Raw genomic sequence first — 18,648 nt, 5'->3', positions numbered from 1 at the left:
CAAGCTGATTGCTTTCAAAAAGGTGTTTGCAACAAGGGATCTGTAGCTTTGCGCAGGGCAAGGAGCCTGGGGGGGGGGGGGGGGGGGGAGCCTATGGAAGGATCTTAGCAAGTCCAGAAAACTCATTTCCCGGTGAACTTGTGCTCCTGAGAGTCATGGAAATATCACGTTTGCTTTATGGTGTAACAAGCGCATGGATTAAACAGGCTAAGAAGAGCCACCTCCCTGCGAGACCAGAGAAGCAAGACCGTGGGTTTACTTGAAAGCATCACTGAACAGGTTTGCAGGACCAATAATCCCAAACTGGCAAAGCTGACAGCCAGCTTGCCAGGATTTGCAAAGGGGCAGAGCCGTTGTCACAACGCAGACAAGTCACTCAGGCAACCGGGCACGATCTCACCCCTGAGCACACTGGTGGGGAGTCGGTGACACAGCCCCTGTGTGCTTTTACAGAGACAGGAGCTGAGAAACTCCAAACTGAATGCAGAAAAAAAATAGCTCCAGGCAAAAAAGTTTGAGGAATTACAAGCAAATTCGAGAGCCCTCAACAGAGAGCCCTCTGGGAAGGTACCTGCTTTGGGCAGGGGTTATTAACCTTCGTTCTCCAGGCAAAACTGGCTCAGCCTGCACTGAGGGTGATGCAGAACAGCTCAAGCTGCTCGGCAGCATCATGCACACTTGGTGAGTACCCTTTAACAGCACATTGGAAAGGGACCACCAGGCTGGCAGCATACAGCTCTGAGGCCCTAGCCAGGGTTTGCACATTGCTGGCTGGAGCAGAATGTAAATGTGGGTTTGGATGATGTTCCTATACAAGCAGCTACAGTAAGCTGTGCTCCTTGTCAATCACTGTACAGCCTCAAACCGCCATAGTGGCAAGCTGGAGATTGTTCGTTTTCAGTCTTACTCGTTGACTCAGTCCTTGCAGAAAGAGCTGCATTTGATTCAGCTTCTCCTGATCCAGAGAGTGTTCACTCTGGAGTGTGGTAACAGTCATCCCAATGTTAATGTTCAACGGTTCACCAGAAGAAGCACTAAAGTAGGATTTCAGCACTCCCAACAAGACCTGCAAACACCTACAACACCCTTCCCATGGAAAATAAGCTGTCCCAAAGCATCCACACCATGACTCAGGGTTCCAGAGGACCCTGCTCCAGCTTCTCCTAGCAGGAGCTCACAGACCCAGGCTGCCAGCCTCTCGCCCCTTCCCTCCTCCACCACCTCCCTTTCAAGCAGCAATAAGGTTTCAAGACACACACATCCTGCAGTGACTTCACCATGGAGATGGGAGGATAGAGACAAAGGGGTGAGGGGAGGTCAGTTAATCCCACAGACACCACCAGGCTGGGACACACACAGTCTGGGGAAGAGTTCATTTAAAAAATAAATAAATATGAGGTCATTGAGCTCAAGTTCTCTTTTCTGTGCTATAAACCCCAGGCTCTGCTCCCCCTTCTTCATTCCCCTTATCCTTCCCCTGCAACACGCCTTGTGTCTTGATTATTCACAGGCAGGAGTGGCAATGTGATTGTGCTTGGGGAAATTTACATTAGTTTTCTAGGAAGATGCACAACTTAGAAATAAAAGGAAAGCTAAGACTTGTCACAGAGTCTCCCCAGCAAAGACTACAGCGGGGCACCCCAGCCAAGGAGAGATTAACCAGACAAGGAGACTTCAAGTCTGTATATATTAAGTCAGGATCCCTGTTTTCAGCAAGGCTAGGTACAAACTTGTGTGAATTCAGCTCTAGGGAAGCCTCATGGCTGCCAGTTCTTTTGGACTGTGATGCTTGTGCAGTGGGATTCAAATCCTGGTGCTTGTGGCCATGTTCGGTTACAAACTTATGTTTTCAGGGACTTAAGCTAATCAGGAAAGGTCTTTATATTTCTCCTTTGACTTCGCTCTTCCACAGGCGGAACTGGGGAAGCCCCAGAGAAACTGCTACACCCTGCCAGGCATTGATTTTGCATATGGGTTGTACACCAAGAGGACAGATGGAGGAGTCCCTGAAGGTATGGCACCACCACTAAAATACAGACCTGCAACAAAATCCTAATGCTGGCAGGGAATCTCATCTCCTTCCCAGTGCTCTTTAATACTTCTCATCAAGGTGGAGGAGAAATCCAATATTCCCCACTTTAATTAGCATCACCTGAAATTAACAATTTCACTGTGAAATCAGACTTGCTGAGCAAGCCATTGTAAAGGGTGCAAAGACATCTGATTCAGATGGAAGATATCCCCATATGAAATGCAGTGGGATAAGATATGAAGTTCACTCCATGGTGAAGCCATGGCAAAAGGCATGCACACCATGCAAGGCCCTTGAATATGATGCACGAATGATGCACAAACATCAGCCTGCCTTCCCCAATAGGAGTTACCCAAGGTACCTGATCTTTTTCTCCTTGTCTCTCATGTTTCCTTCCATCTCCAGCAATAGGCCACTGGAACACCGTAAAGCCCAGGACTCATTTAGTTCGGGAGATGCCCCGAGACTACATTGCCATGAACCGCGGTGCACTGAAGGCCGGTTATACCACAGCCCGTGAATATAATTTGTACTACAAGGCAAAGGACATTCGGTGCAAGGATGTTGAAAACAGTCGCTTCAATAAGTGTCCTCCTGAACTACCTGCAGACATGACTTATGGCATCAAAACACAGTAAGGGGGAAGGCTTGGGGCCCTTCTCAGAATGAGACTATCCCTTCCTACCCTCACACGTACATCTCCAACACATCTCAGCTAGCACTGTCCCCACAAAAGAGGTGTCCTGAACATGGACATGCTGCAACTGAGTCACAGCATCACTCCCGTGTCTGATTGCACCAGTGTGCCAGATAATCAACTACCTAAATCTAATCTAGAGGCCACGATGCATCAATATTTCACCTGTGGCACTAAGGGCTTGAAGCCTTTTAAAAATACGTTCAGTGCAAATCCTTCAGTTTAAAGGAACATGAAAAGTTGTAAGCCAGAATGACAGCTTCCCAGGGTCAGAAAACCAGAGCAACAGCATTTCTACTTGCTCGTATTGGTATTTCCACTGGTGCAGTTAAGGATGAATTGAAGTTCTTTATCCTTCCCTGTCCCACTTGGTAGCTCGCCTCCCTGCATTGAGCAGAAACTGGTAGTACAGCAGAATGGAGGCAAGTAAGCCCTTCCCTGCCTTCTTGGGCTCCCACCCAAGAGCTGGCAGGGAGAGCCAGTACATGCGGCTCTCCCAGCAACCCTCTAGAAGAGCATAACCCTTGCAATGCAGCAGGTTGGTTAAGGCTTCACATCGAGTTAGGTCTTCTGCATTGCAGTATCTTCCACAAGATTTTTACAAAGCATCCTGCATACGTAAGTCCTACCTGAGGTTCAGGTACAGCGCTTAGAAGTGACCCATTTCACATAACCCTCGTATACCAGCTCTCAGCTGCCTGCTGTGCTGCTTTCTCATAGGGAAACAGGGAGACTCCAGGGAAAACAATGGCACCTTAGACTCACTTCTAGGTCCCTGCACGGAAGCGTGAGGGAGGCTGGACAGCACAGCAGTGTGGAAGAGCCAGTGGGAGTCCAGCACAAGCAAGTGCTCAACACCTCTGAAAGGGGCTCCAAAGCAGCCCTGCTGCTGCTAGAGCACAGTGTGTTTTCTTGCTCTGTGGAGGTCTGGATCAGACATTAGGTTTCATTTTAAGAGCTGGATAATAATCGCTACAGAAAAATAACAGCAACAAATTCTAGAGAAGAGACATGATGAACGGCATTGTGTATTTTACATGATAGTAAATGGGCTTTGCATATGCAAATTGAATGGATTTTAAAATGGTATTTAATGACAATTTTCGTAGCAGACATTAACATTAATTGCATCAAAATGAAAATGTAGCATTAGCTTGCTGTTAGCTGCAAATGCCCCAGCTATAAAGCTTTATCTTTATCAGTATCAACCCTCACCAATGTGACAGGGCTGCTCTGCAAATTGCAGGCAAAAGGGCTTTTATGTTGCAAAAGTATCCCCCAATGTAGACCAAAATCAACATCAATTTTGCTTTATTTCTTCATAAACGGAGGTTAAGTGGCTGCCTCTAAGAAGTCTAGGCACGTTTCAAAAGTTTGAAGGAAAATCTGCAGGCCCCACAATAGCTGAAGTAGTGGGAAAGGGCTTTTAATTTAAAGTTATTATTGTACAACTTGCCTGCTTCTTAATAGCTACCTTTTATGCCAACTGATTGTATTTATCCCTCTACTTTAAAAGCACGTTATAGACAAAATCAAATTACTAGGATTACCAAAGAGTTGTTACAGCCATTTCAGTACAAGTGGGAATTTAACATACTTTTCCATGACTAGCCAGTAAAAGATACCAGCTTTCTTGAGCACTGCCCAGCCCAAGCCTGTCCCTAATCACAGCTGACCAGGCTCCCCAAGACCTGCTCTGTTAAAAATGATTTGGTTATCAGTGGATTTGATTCTGCTTTCAGACTCTGAGCTCTGTACAATTGCATTCTTAGCGCTGCTAATTGGGAAGGCAATCACAACATGCTTGTCTGGGGCAGAACAATGGCACACAGTCTTTTTCCCTGACTTCAAGCATTTCCTTGCCTTTAGAAATGCCACCTTGATAAACACACCAGGTGCAGTGATGTTTTTCAGCAAGAAAAGAGCCTGCGTGTCATTCCCCAATGTACACAGAACAGCTGAGAAGGCCAGAGAGCAAAGGTTTCTTCCCATTGCATTTGAAGTGGCTGCAGCCACTCTGCCTGATGATGGCAATGCTCTGGGACAAACCCCAGAGCACCAACGCAAACACTCCTAATCTGCACCCATAGCCCTGTTGCAGCTGCTCTGCACAGCTGGAATTGCAGTTACTGCCAGCATGCAGCCTCAGGGCTGGGCTGCCTCCCCAGGAACAGCAGCACAGGGGGTTATAAAGGCCAAACAACTCAGCAGCTGTCACAGGATGGGTTTGTGGTCTTACAGCTGTCAGCAGATAATGTGCAGGGGTTTCTCAAGCCCTAACAACATATCCCCAGCCCCTGGCCTGCGCTGCTAGAGGCTTTTGTCTCCTGAAGACACCCAGGTCAGGAGTTCTCTGCAGGCTTAAGTACAAGAGCTCTCCTGGATCATCCCAAATAGAGATGAACACAAATGCTGTGGTTGCTATTAGGGCCTTATTAATCACACCCTGGCCCTGCTGCTCCTTCTAGCATGGAGGATTGCTTACGTCTCTGCTTTCCGTTCATAGCGGATGTGTGCCGCATGGAGCATTTCACAGGCAGTGTCAGACACTGGAGTGGGCTTTCTGAAGCTCCAAGGCTTCTTTCCTTTCCTGGGATATTTACCTTCAAAGGTCACCCATATCCCTCTATTAATTCCCTGTGGACATCTTCCAGGGGAAAGAAGCAGCTCTGCTTTTTTGCTGATTCCCCCCCATTCTCTCCCTCCCTTTTCCCAGAGAAATGTTTGCTACGAATCATGAGGCCAGCTTTGTTGTGAGAGTCATAAAAAGGACATTTTTCATCTCTCCTTTTTCCTGCTCTCGCTCCCTTCTCTCTCTCAGTATCAGACAGAGATTTATTCCCTCCCTGATGCCTGTGGCATTCAGAGCTGGGAGGGGTCAGGGGAGGCACTGATGGGACGATAATAGATAATACAGTGGTTCCCCAGGGTCTTGTCCAGCTCCGTAGCCGATCCATCAGCAGGCAGTGCTCGTGCCAAGGTCAGCGGTAACGAGGATGTGGTAGGGTCCCAGCCTCCCCCATGGGGCATCCTCCAGTCAGGCTCTCCCAATTCATGCCCCAGCTTCTGATCTCTACAAGAGCTGCCTTGTGTAAGCCACGATTTGCAAGAGAGCACGTGTCCATTGAGCATAACACTGGGGTGTTATTGTGCATGCAGGCTCGGCTTCACTTGCCCCAGCTCTCATCCCCACTGCAAATAGGTCTCCAGGTTTTCTTTCACGGAAAGTGCTCATCACTGGCAATACCCCTCCTCTAGGAGCTAAAAACCATCCCACATCCACGTGCTTTGTGAATGGCACATTACATAGCCATAAGATGTGTGCAGATCTGGGTTGCTGTCACCCTGGACCCAAATCCCAGGTCCTTTCCTTTAAAAATAACTCCACGACAGTTTGACTAGCAGGTGTATCCAACCCCCATACTCTTTGTGTAATTACCTCGTTTTATAAGAGGGAGGATGCAGGGTGCTGAGTAGGCTGGGTGTTTTGACAATATTGGAGATCTAAAGACACAGAGTCTGAAGACCTCCAGAATTTTCACCAGTGTTAACACAGCTTGTTATTCAAGGTGTATTTTGAAGCTCCAATAGACGTCCAGACCCACATTTATGCCCCTAAACACCTTCTCCAATTGAAGTTCAATGTGCACTGAAATTAGCAGACACTAAATAGTCGTTTTTGGAATTAGAAGTAAGCACAGAGACATGGATGCTGTCTACAGCTGGATTTCAGATCACATTGATTTGCACAAGGTCACACAAGGAGTTTGAAGCCAAGACACACCAGCACACAGTTGGTACCCCAAACACAAGTTTTCTCCCCAGGAGCTAGCAGTGCAGCGTGTGTCCTCAGCACGAGCACACTCCAGCATTTCCAGGGCTGCTTTTGGAGAAAAGCTTTCATTTGCTTCTTAGTAGTGCGAGTTTCCTAATCCTGCATACTATGTCCCAGAACATATTCTTGGACTCGGGGACTGCACAGACATGCCATTCTCTGCCATTCTACACCCGAACCTCCTTCAAACCCTGCATGGCCATAACCCTGCCTCCAACACGCTGCCATCCACTTGGCAGTTGGCCTGTAGGTTGGGCTGACCTTGGGTGTGCTGGCAGGATTTCCCTGGCACTCTGTCATCCCTGCGTCTCCTGCCGGGTCCCCCCCTACTGTCTGCCTTCGCTTCAACCGTCCCTTTCCTGAATTTCACATGCCATTTTCCTTCTAACCATCCCCTCCTGCCATTCCACCTCCTATTCTCCAAAGCTGGTTTTAATCCTTTGGCAGCTGCTTTTACCATGTTCCTGCAGCAAACTCACCTCTCCAAAGCATTTGGTCACTGCATATCTCTTTCTTCTTCAAACTGTTACAATTGGCCAAGAGCACCAGTTATCCAGTACCTCCCTCTTTTCTTTGTATCATGTGCAATTGTCCTATCGCTCTGTTGACAATTGTTTCCCTGGCCTTTAGCAGTTCAGCTGTTACCTTGGCTATCCCTGCAGCTTCCTGGAATAACTGACTGCTCTGTCCTTATCTTTCACCTTCCCCAAGAAGGGAGGTTTCAATACTCTTGCTTCTGCTTTGCAAGAGGCCTTTCCACCCAAAGTGTCCATGGGTCTGCACAGCACCAAAGTTTAGAAAGCTGCCCAAAAGGTACAGAGATATTTCCAGCATCTCTTTGGCACACACAGTGCCCTGGTGTGCTTATTTTTGGGACACTCAAAGAACATCTCAGGTCATTAATATATGGCCCTGGTCTATATAGCTATAGACCAGCTGCAAAGATATGCCAAAGAAACAATGCTGAAGAGCAGAAGGTGCTCCTGGAAAGAACCCACCAGGAAGAGCTGGACAGGCATGAAAGATGAATATTCGAGCAAGCCCACATCTGAGCCACAATCACTAGAAACCAAACAAATAAAGATACAGTAAAACCACACAAAATAAAAAGTCCAAGACTGAGGCAAACACAAGTTTAGAAAAGTAGTATCTGAGTTTTGGCAAAAAGACTTGTAAAAAATGTAACACAGTGACTGGAATCACTGTCAGGCTGAGGCACCAAAAAATGCACCCAAGTTAAAAAATACAGGAGTCCCATCAGTTCAGATAACTGCATATCCTACTCGGTTCCACAGCAAAGGCACTTTGTGTTTCTGCCACCATTCTCACATTGCTAAGAATTTCTGTTTCAGGAAACATTTCCTTCTACAGGAGATGCTCCAGGCTGGGTATGTGCTCCCATCGCTGTGTGTACATCAGCTACCACAGAGCTCCCAGCCACATATGCCTGGATCATGCTAACTTGTGCCCAGGTGGCTGCATCTCATAGGGCAGAACCCTTCCCAAAAAACACCCTGAGTGCACCATGGTACTGGGTCTCCTTCAGTGTAGTTACTGCAGTTTTAACAGGTTTTGACTGCTTCAGGCTGCCAGCCTTAAAGAAAACAAACAGCCAAGTCATGGTTTAGCATAAGGTTTAGATTCTGCGCATCAGCCACAGAGCTGGGAAAAAAAAAGATCTAAAGGAAGAGATTTAGATCCCTTATTACCAACTGCATTACACTGAATAGGAAAGTAATTTACTCCCTCAACTGGCTGTTGTTCATGGGTTTATCTCCACTGATTACAACTGGCTGAATAATTCCTTCCAAACTTTTACCATCTAAAACTACTTCATGCCACAAGCGGATGTTTTTTCCCCTGGAATACTTCTCCTTTGGCAGCCTGAGCAATGAAAACCTGGGCCAGGGCGAAATAACCACAGAATCTCTTTTGTGAAAGCAAAGCTTTCCAGCCCTCATTGTCATCTTCTCCTTTCAAACAAGTAATGTTCCCACCCAGCCGGGGAGATTCAAGCATGGGATGGAGGTCAAGGGGAAGACCTTGCTCTTCGATTTGTTTTGCTCAGCATTGTGGGCTCCCCCCCTGCCTTGTTTTTTTACTCATCAGGATGTTTTGCATTTGTTGATGGCTGCAGCCTGAGTACTGTTCACTCAGCCATGGATTGAGACCTCCAGGCAGAATAGCTCTGTCTTGTAATCACCTCCCACCTGACTTTCTGAGGGTAACAGCAGACAAATGTGTTGAAGACAAACTAAATCATCTTCAATTAAGTCAGCCAAAGGCTATCTGCAACCCAAAAATCAATGCTACTACACAAATTCCAGCTTGTGAACCCAGTTATTTAATGGGCAAGAGCTGGCTTGGTATCTTCACTGCAAGACATGTTCAGTGTGTGCATTTAGGACCGTTACAAGTATACATCTCACTCTTGGCCTGGGAGGGAATAGTAAAGCAAATTGGTGCTCTTGTAACCATGTGTACTCCTAAGTACAGCTATGAGCATCTGATAAATCTTTTAAAGTGCATGTTTACAATGGATTTTATTCTTTTTACTGTTCTATACGTATGAGCCCTCTGAGCAAAATAACACATCCTCCAACACTTACAAGAAGCCGCTGCCTCATTGGCTGCCCACAGTGAAATACTTTATATTGTTATTTCCTCATCCAAATTACAATGATTGTAAAGAAGCTTCAGAAAAATCAGAGTAATCAGTGCTTTGATGGCACGGATCCTGCAGCTGCCGTGTGGATTGAGGACCCACTATTTCAAGGGAGAGTTTTGCCAGCCCAAAAACTGCAAAAAAAAAATTGGTCCCCAAGTGTTTTCTACCAATTTTTCTCTTGTTATTTTCTTCAGTGGTTAATGGAAAGTGAGGACAAGTGGAGATCATTTAAAAATGATCTTTCAGGCCTCTCCACGTGTTTATTGCCAGGACCTATTTAGAGGACCGGAAAGCTGTACGTCTACAATATAGCCCACAAGCTTCTTAGGAAAATGGAGCCCTCTTACATTCACAGCCTGCTTGTTTTGCCATCTCCCCCCCTCTCCTCACAAGCACACCCATACACGTATGTGCAGCGGCTGCCAGAGCCGCTAATTGAATTCACTGTTGTGAAAGCGTTAACAAATTGTAAGTGACCTTTTATACAAATTTCAAAGTCAAGAATTCACCACTAACTGCACATCCCTCTTCTGCCATTCACTGTTATGCAAAACCCACAAACAATTAAAAGAAATAATGAAGAGCCCAGCGGCCTCTTTCCTAATGAGCTGCAGGAGGCAATGCTTGGGAGTGTGGCTAAGTGCTTCAATTACCTCGGCCCTCCTCACTGCCCTTGTTAGACGAGACGGGTCCAACCGGCCAAAGGGGAACAATTAAGGCAAGGCAGAGCCAGGCAGTTTGCAGGGGATACCAGGGCTGTGCCGGCTCTCGCACAAGGGCCAGAGCTGTAATCATACCCCGGATTCCTGCTGGAGACAAATTAATGGTAGATGGATTGCTAGCTCCAGCCCATTAGTAATGAGGGAGGAAGGGAGACAATATAGCACTACAAGGGAACTGTAATCAGAATTTTCCTGTGCTATCAGCCCCCTTTCAGGGCAGAAGGACCTGAGCGTTAATGCCATACTGCTACCTGCATGGGTGCCAAGCACCCAAGGCCCCAAGCAGAATCACAGACCCCAGCTTGTGCTTTATGTGCTAAAGATAAGCTGCACCAAGGAGCCACACACCCCAGAGATGTTGGAGACCAAACCGGTTCTGGATAAACCGACTGGAATGGATTTGTCTGACCTGGCCTTGAGCAGAAAGATCTCTTTATGGACACTACTACCACAGGACAAACTCTTCCCATCATAAAGTACACAAGAAAGGAACACAAAGGTGATGCCCCCTATAGCCGTCTCCCATCTGGACTGAAGATCCCACCGACAGATCCTTGCTGTGCGACAGAAGCACATCATCTTAGATGGAAGGACATCAGCAAGGACTAAACCCCCCTGAAACCTCATTGATCTTTCAAGAAAGAATTATACTTTCAGGATAGGCAGTGGTGTTGCAACATGGTTTTAATATCACAACTGTAAAATGTTCTATTATATGATTGATCTGTTGCATAAGCATCCACACAGGGACAGATCCTGCTGCCACTGAAATCAGAGCAGTGGTTTTGGTGCTGCCCAAACATCTGCACAGCCACCAGGGAGCCAGTGCCTGTGCGCGTCCTCTGCTCCCTTGCTCTGCTTCCCACTGGAGCCTGTCCTGACCAGCAGCAGGAAGAGTGCTGCAGGAGCTGTGCAGCTCTCTGCCTTGGCTGGAAAGCTACCTGGATAATCCAAGGGCTGAAGTTTGCACTCAAATATTTACAAACCCCTGTGCTTTTGAATTATACAAGAAAAAGGCTATCACAAGTCAAGTTTCACCATTTTGCAGCACAACTTAGCAGTCAAACTGATTGCACCTTTTAAGCTGGTATAAACCTCTTTCCTGAGCAAAGTCCTTTGTATCCACTTTTGCCAAGTACCTTTCTTTTTTCCCCCCTCCAGTTGATATATAAACCTCTGAAAATAAGTTTGAGGGGAGACTGACAACCCTGAAACCTCAAGAGCAGCATGGCATTGACGGGTGCTGCTCCCAGAGCCGAGTATTATAGCTAGATTTTAATTTCATTTTAACAAAATAGCTGTCTCCAGTGGAAGAAGCATCAAGAGCTAAATGAGGACCCGTCTTGAGCTGAATCACGTTGAACAGACCTCGGCACTGTCATTGATTTTCTGGGAAGAAAAAAAAACGCCTCTGGCTACTAAACCAAATTAGTAGTCACTGATGACCAATTATTTTGCCCCACTGTGAACGGAGAGGCGTACTAAAATTCCAGTTTGTCAGACCCAAGGCTCTCTTCTCAAACACCTTTCAACAAGCATGTACCAAAAGTCCCTCAGATGGTTCTGACGCCTTCCTGTTTTCGGCAACTTCTCCTTCTCCAAAGTTTTAATGAGCTGCTGGCTCTGAGGACGGCCTGCCAGAAAGTGAGCCCTTCCCAGCTCGATAGAACACTATTTGGCATGGCACAAATCACAGCTGTCAGAATTCATACACACATACACAAAAAAAATGTCAGCCTAATGTTTGCAAATTATAATTACCATTTCTCTTGCATGTCCCTCGTGCCTTCATTTCAGATAAATCCCAGCTCCGAGGTATCAGCTGCAAAGCACTGAAGGCTCATATTGAATGGAATAGATTTAACTAGTTTGTAGCTCATTTAAGGCCTACACCGTTTTATTTTAATATTGTTAATACTTTATTATACTTTTTAACATTGTTTTTTACAGTAAAATAGCCTATTAGGAGGCTGCAGCTTCTTTTCTAGGAGATTTCTGGCAGCCTTGCATACCACATCGTATAACCAAGTTAGCAGGTGCTTGTCATTTCAGTTGAAAATAGGTCTGTACCCTGGCTCTTGAAAGTAAATTAGAGAGAGAGTCTATTAAAGAGACAGGAACTGTTTCAGGGATAATAGTTTTGAAAATGTGCACAGATATATCTTAAAATATTTAGGAAATGTCAGCATTAGAAATGGCTCCAACTATTTGACTATAAAAGGAAGCATCTGATTATTTTTTCCACAATTATAAATAATTCGTTACATCCTATCAGAACTTCTTCCCCTTTCCTGCCTGTGGCAGGGTGGTTGTGCCAAAACAAGGAGATCTGAGTGACTCTGAACGAGATGGATTTTAACCCACAATAATTGTTTTCAGCGGATGCTTCCCCCGATCTCCCCACAGCATCCCCAGATGACAGCAAAATCCTCTCAGTCCAGAGGGGTGACATCTGGGCAGGGTGACAAAAGGAAACAGAACACACAAGCCATTTACTCCTGTCCTTAAGTAACACTAAGGCAAGAGGACGTTTTCCTAAAGGCCAGCTACAAATGAGAAATCCTGTCACACTTCCAAGCGGCACCGATACCGAGGCCAAAATTCCCCATCCACTCCGATGGGATCAGTGTTTGACCTACAAAGAAAAAGCCACCTCGCTGAAATTTCTCCAGTGACTTCAGTTGAAGGGTGTTACCTGATATCCCCTGTTCTTCCCCTCTTCATCAGCATTTCTCTCACAAGAGGCAGGAAAAGACAGATGAAGCTTCATGTCCTACAGCCCCACCAGAGCTTACGTGCATAACTAAGCACACGAGCCATTCCCACTGATTTCAAAGAGGCAGTTCATGCGTGTATCATTCCAGGCATGATTCTATACTTTGCTGGATCAAGACTTAAATGCGATTAATCACACGGCAGGGAAGGATCTCTGAAGAGCACCAACCCAAATGTGTCCTTTCACGCATTTACTTACAAGCCAGCTGTGGACTAATCAGTCACCAACTGGCTGGTCCAGTGGAGATGGTAAAAGTCACCTCCATAGAGGTGTGAAAACACATTCAGCTACCACAAAAATCAATAATCAAACACTACACACAAAGGCTCAACATTTTCCTCTGTCCCTCCCTGCTACTTCTGCACACCAGGCAAGCTCCTGCCTTGGAGAGCAAATGGACAGGCCAAGGAAACAAGCTCATGTGCAAAGCTCACCATATGCTTGTGCCAGAAATCCCAAGATTTACTCCATGCAATAATACTGGAGACCTACCCAGAAAATAAGACACTTGACCACAGGTTTGCCCTATCTTTCATCCTTTGCAAATGTTCCACCCTGCTCTGATCAGTAGGAAATTCCAGACTGGAAGGGAAAGAGAAGGGACAACAAAGGGTAAATGTTGGGTGTCACCTTTGGCACTGGGTGTCTCCAGATAACAATCTGGAGCAGCACAGCTGATTTGTAAGCAAAGCCCTGAAAAGCCCTGCAGCATGTGATCTATGAAACAGGAGGTCTGCAGAAGGATGTCTCCTCTGATATGAATGCCCCCTCGGGATGTATATTGCTGGATTGCACATCTAGTATCATTAGAAAACACGACCATAGATTAGGCTGTTTTGAAGCATGTGGTGTGCAATAATTAAGTAATAAAAGTCACCACAGGGGTGGAGGAACAAGAAACGGAAGAGTTACTATTTGCATATGCACTGCTGGTGCCCTCTGTGATAGTCAAAGATTCCCGAGACTGCTAAAAGCTGTCTGCTACTGATTTTGGACCTACTCCTGCCAAAAGCCATGAAGCACCAGCTCACCCTGTGGCACATGGGCTCTCTAGAGAAAACGACCTTCTGGTGGAGATGGTGGCCCAGAAACAGCCCAGCAGTTAGTTCTGTCCCCCAATGTCTTCCAGTTGGTCTGAACAGGCAGGGAAAGCACTGCCTTTCTGTCACAGGAGCTGCAGCTGAAGGAGCTGCAGGCTACAGGTGGGAACAGAACTGGGGCTCCACAGTCCTTGGTTGCTGCCAAGGTGGAGGAATCCCTCCCCAGCAAGGTGTACAAGAACAAGGACCAATAAAACTTGAAGCTGGAGTCCTCCATCACCTTCAAGTGTTTGCTTCTGTGGGGAAAGAACAGCAGCAGGACCACAGCGATAACTGATATGCTGTCCTCAAGGCAAGAACCCTGCTGCTGCCACTGCCAGTTCTGCCTCCCATGCTGATGAAGTATCCTCACTTGCGAGGAGCAAGACTCAACCATTTCAGGCTGCAGCTCTGCCACAAGCTGGGCAGGTTAACCCCAGCTCAGAGCAGCTGAACAGGACACTAGCCAGCAAGCAACTGCCTTTTATTTTCCCTGAACCATGCTCATCTGTCGCACCTCTCTGCTGCTGTCTTCTCCTGGCCAGGATGCTCCTTGGTATGCTGCTTCAAGGGGCAAATGTATCTGTGCAGCTGAGGTACTAGACCAGGGCTTAGCGTTCCAGCTCCCCTTTCTGCTGCCTTGAGTCAATTTTTATCTCTATTCAGACTGCTCAGGACAGCACTTACTCCTCTCACCCAATCAGTCATTCCACGTGTTTGTGGGGTTTGGTATACCACAGTAGTGATATTTCAATTGCAAACCCAGTGTTATTTTAGCAAAACCTACTTTGCACCCAGTGGTTCTTCCACACAGCTCCCATGGCTGCGTCAGGCTGGAGGGGACCCAGCCAGAGCTGCTCCTATGAGCCCCAGGGTGGCAATGCAAAAACCCAGTTCTCTGCCTCCAAACATTGCTCCATTCAGTGCTTTCATTACCCATCATCAGGTATCAGCTGGGAAATGTTCTCCTGGAGCCATAGCAGGGCCCAAAGCTGAGCCACAGTTGTGGTGCTTTGTGCTTCCAGCACACTGGGGCTTGAGGAGAGATGGCAATATGGGCCCTGTAAAGGGTTGTGCAAAGATAGAAATTGTGCCAATTCTGGGCAATGCTCTAGCACAATCATGCTACAGGTTATAACAAGGGCATGCAGGCTGTGGAATATGAACTGAAAATGCATCTGCATTCAAGGCTTTCTTGAGCAAGAGAAAGCCTTTTCCAATGTGAGTGTGGCCGATTCTCACCAGTCACACTTTCCAAGAGCGGAGGTATGAATCAGCATGGGGAGGTAAAGAGATATTAACACTGGGGATTATACTGTCATCTTTTCAATGTTTTGCAGGTCTTGCACTCCCTTTTTTGACCTCCTCCACCACAGATACCAGCAGCTGTGGATGGAGCAGCAGAGAGCCCTGACAACAGCGGAGCGAATGGAAAAGAAAAAGGTGATAATACTCCAGCAGTGCTTACCCTTGCTGTGCATAGCACTGCTACCCCACAATGGATGGGCTTCCCCCATCTGAGAAAGCATCCTCCCTGACTACTAAAAGGCTGGTGAAGCCTAACAAAGATGAGCTGCTTCCCAGATAAGATGGGCCTGGCTTCAGCCAGAGCATCCACTGTAGGGGCAAAGACCAGATATGCAAGTCACAATGTGTGTGCTCTAGAAACCAAAGAGAAGGTGGTGTTTGTGGGGTTAAGTATTCTTGTATCTGAAGCCATGCATGGGAGCTGAGCAAGTTCTTCAGGGTAACAGTGCTTTGGCCAAGGCCTTTCAAAGGCTTAGACACCTACCCCACAGAGATACTTTTCTAGCCATCATCAAATATGTCTGCATCAATATGCCTCTAGGTACAGGTTGCCCAGCTAAATTCCCAGTGTCAACTGAAACAGAGGCTCTGGTTCTTTTTGCATTGCTACAATAGTAAAACACCCTGCTGTGACAAAGAATTAAGTTTCAAATTATCTTCAGTGTTTATGTTGTACTTATGCCAGAAGCTTTGCAGGCTATCCTTTGGACAGCATCAGCTCTGCTCAGCTTACCTGTGACAGTGGACAAAGCAATGGAATAACCAACAAATGGACCAGCATCAGCTCTGAACCTGGCATGGTGTGGTTGATGCCAGCACCCAGAGCAGTTGTTAGAGTGCATTGCTGTGCTGTTAAACAAGCCAATATTGTAAGAACATTTAAAAGCAGCCAATGACTGTTTTATTAGTTAATGGCTCAAAGAAGAGTTGAGCTAATATGGTAATGACCAATTTCAATGGGCTTACTGCCATCACAAACTATGCTTTATAGTTGAAGTGCAAGAATACAATGTTCTTAATTAGCAGCTACTTTATGAATACACAAGCCTAGGGTGCTTAAAACTGCATCCCTACCTTCTCTACTAATGATAGATGTTTTTAATCACTAGGCTCCCTCCATCAAGTTCCCAAAGCCTGCAGCCACCAATTATCAGTTAAAAACCCACATCCTAGACCAAAGAGCAGACAGATTCCCTAAGGTTTCACATGGCTAAAACATTCACCAGGTACCTGCACTGGCTCATGCAAGAACTATGAAGCACTGCAAGCTGCAATTAATCAGGAAAGCAACACACAGGACAGCCAGGAAACCCTCCTGTAGTGGGAGTGGTAGAAGTGACTTTCTCAGCTAGTGATGAGCCATTGCTCTAGCTCAGAGCGCAGGCAGCAGTCATCTCACTGGGATGCCATATAAAGCAGACACAGAGCTGGAAGCTGCTCGTGTTTGTCTCATCAGTATGTTTTAGGTATCAGTACTGGCTGTGTAGGCATGGAAAAAAGATCAGGCACTTGTGATCACCCAAAGAGACTTTTAGTCTTGCTCACCTCTGTGTCATTACACTGCTTATATATGCCTATATACCTTATACATCATGACACTATCCTGATGTCTATAGATCTGCACCCATTTCAGCCCATTCTTCTTTACCTTTGGTTGCAGAAAGAGAAAGTGCGTGAAACTCGCACCACATTCCTGCGAAAAAACCCACTGCCTCCAAAGGAGGAGTCCTTCTGGCACCTGCCCAGCTTGGAGAAGGTATGGAGCACTTGCCTGCACTCAGGGACACCTTCTAACCTTGCCCACATGCCCTGATAACACACAGGGTCTGGATAGGAGATACCTTAGTACACAATGAAGGTAGACACGAGGCTCTTCCTCAGAGCTCCCAGAGATTCAGACCCTAAATGATCCTGTACTGGATACATTCAAACATCAGCCCGTTTTGGACTTCAGGGTGGTGTACTTTTTGCAGCCATAAGACCTGGAAGAGAGGCAGCAGATGCCCAGATAAGGGTTTAATGACTTATTTTCTAACTTGTGAGCACTTTCATGCCTTTTCACGAGATGAAAAGCATCCTTCTATGTCCTACAGTACTAACAGTACTGGGTTGGCCTTTGTTTTCTGCTGGTATTCCCACAGCTACCCTCCACAAGCAGAACAGTCAAACATACATTTTGGTAGCCTGCCATTTAACCAGCTCCACAATAATCAATTTAAACCACATCAGAAGTTCCAAGGAGAATTTTTCACCCCAAGAAATAGCTTTCCAGAAAGCCTGCACTTTTGAAACCTCTCTAAACTACCTGATTGACAATATTCACCCTGAGACTGAGCAGAGGGTCTAGCCAGGTTATAGATGTGCATGACACTTCCTTTAATTGATCCAAATCAGAGCTAAGGTGAAGATTTCTTGTTCTGGCAATGGGATTTAAACACCTCCCTGAATTCATCTGTGCATCCTGCTATGCTCTGGGGTAGTTGTTTGTATTCTGTTAGCTATGTTTGTGGTGTAAATTATAGGGAAGCTTCAAGTGAAGAGCTAGGGGGTATTTCAGGAAGGAAGGGAAAAGAGCTGGGCAAGCAGAATAGAAGGGAGACTCCAGGAAGTCTGAAAGCACTGAAACCCTGCAGGGAGTTTACGTGGCCAAAATCATATCTGGCATTGATAGATACCACTGCAAAGAGCCTTTCAGCTCTCTGCCTCAGCCCTTGTTCTGATGGGGTTATTTTTTTTTGCCATGCTGTTGATTTTTACCTGCAGTTTAAAACAACAAAGAAGGCTTGTGACTTCCTGAAGCTAATTTACTTGTACAAGTTGGAGAGTTTCAACCAAGAAATGCGTTTTGCACCACCTTGATGTATTCCTCTTACGTCCTGTCTAAGACTGTCCGATTAGCATATGTCAGTAATCATTTATTCCCCACTGCCTGTCAGCACAGAGCTGCTGCTGCAGCTAGTGTCAGGGAAAGAACATGACCGATCGCTGTTAAACAGATTGTGTAAGTCACACGAGATACTGGGGCAAGCCTCCTCTTTAGAGCTCCTCTCACCCCAGACCTTTCCATCACTATTCATTTTTCAGCCTGTGTTTTTCTTCATGCTTTCCCTTTTGTTTCATCCGTGACTGCGGTTGGGTTTCTCCTCCCAGACACAGCTCACAAACCCGAGTCTTTGCTTCTCCTCTCTGCTTTTCTCCTTCCTCTCCTCTTCCCTTCCTTCCCAGAAGCAGCATCTGGGCAGGAGGGACAGCTCACTTTGCACAGCCCCTGTAGATTTCCTGTACTCCTCCTCTCTCATTATGTTAACCTAGAAGGTTTGCCTTTCCCCAGCTGCAGATCTAACAGGCACAGCCCATGTTAGATCTTGGATCAGGAAACTCATTATTCACTTGAGGTTCAGTCGTGGGTTCCTCCATAGAAAAATAAGTTCTCTTGATCATCCATAAACGTTTACCCAATTAGAAGCAACCCTCAAAAAGTTAATAGTTCCAAAGACACTTGGTAGCCTCCAAACTGTGCTGTAACTACCT

General features: G+C 46.3%; 1 protein-coding gene and 1 long non-coding RNA gene across 2 annotated transcripts in view; one reads left to right on the top strand and one right to left on the bottom strand.

Annotated features, from left to right (window-relative positions):
- LOC133281271 (uncharacterized) overlaps nucleotides 1-18,648 on the bottom strand; it is a 53,077-nt gene that overhangs the window by 25,990 nt on the left and 8,439 nt on the right. The window lies entirely within an intron of this gene.
- The window catches only part of CFAP77 (cilia and flagella associated protein 77), a 59,728-nt gene that overhangs the window by 33,528 nt on the left and 7,552 nt on the right, over nucleotides 1-18,648 (top strand). Inside the window, exons 2-5 of the mRNA XM_061476623.1 lie at nucleotides 1,913-2,012; nucleotides 2,438-2,666; nucleotides 15,150-15,252; nucleotides 16,784-16,873. Of these exons, the coding sequence (XP_061332607.1) occupies nucleotides 1,913-2,012; nucleotides 2,438-2,666; nucleotides 15,150-15,252; nucleotides 16,784-16,873 (522 nt within the window). The remainder of the gene's footprint in view (nucleotides 1-1,912; nucleotides 2,013-2,437; nucleotides 2,667-15,149; nucleotides 15,253-16,783; nucleotides 16,874-18,648) is intronic.

Source organism: Pezoporus flaviventris, unplaced genomic scaffold, assembly GCF_033815535.1.
Source record: "Pezoporus flaviventris isolate CSIRO_AGI_PZ_B2104156 unplaced genomic scaffold, CSIRO_AGI_Pfla_v1 ptg000097l, whole genome shotgun sequence".
NCBI classification, from domain to species: domain Eukaryota; kingdom Metazoa; phylum Chordata; class Aves; order Psittaciformes; family Psittacidae; genus Pezoporus; species Pezoporus flaviventris.
The sequence above is the reverse complement of the archived record's forward strand: the minus strand, read 5'-3'. Positions and strand labels throughout refer to the sequence as shown.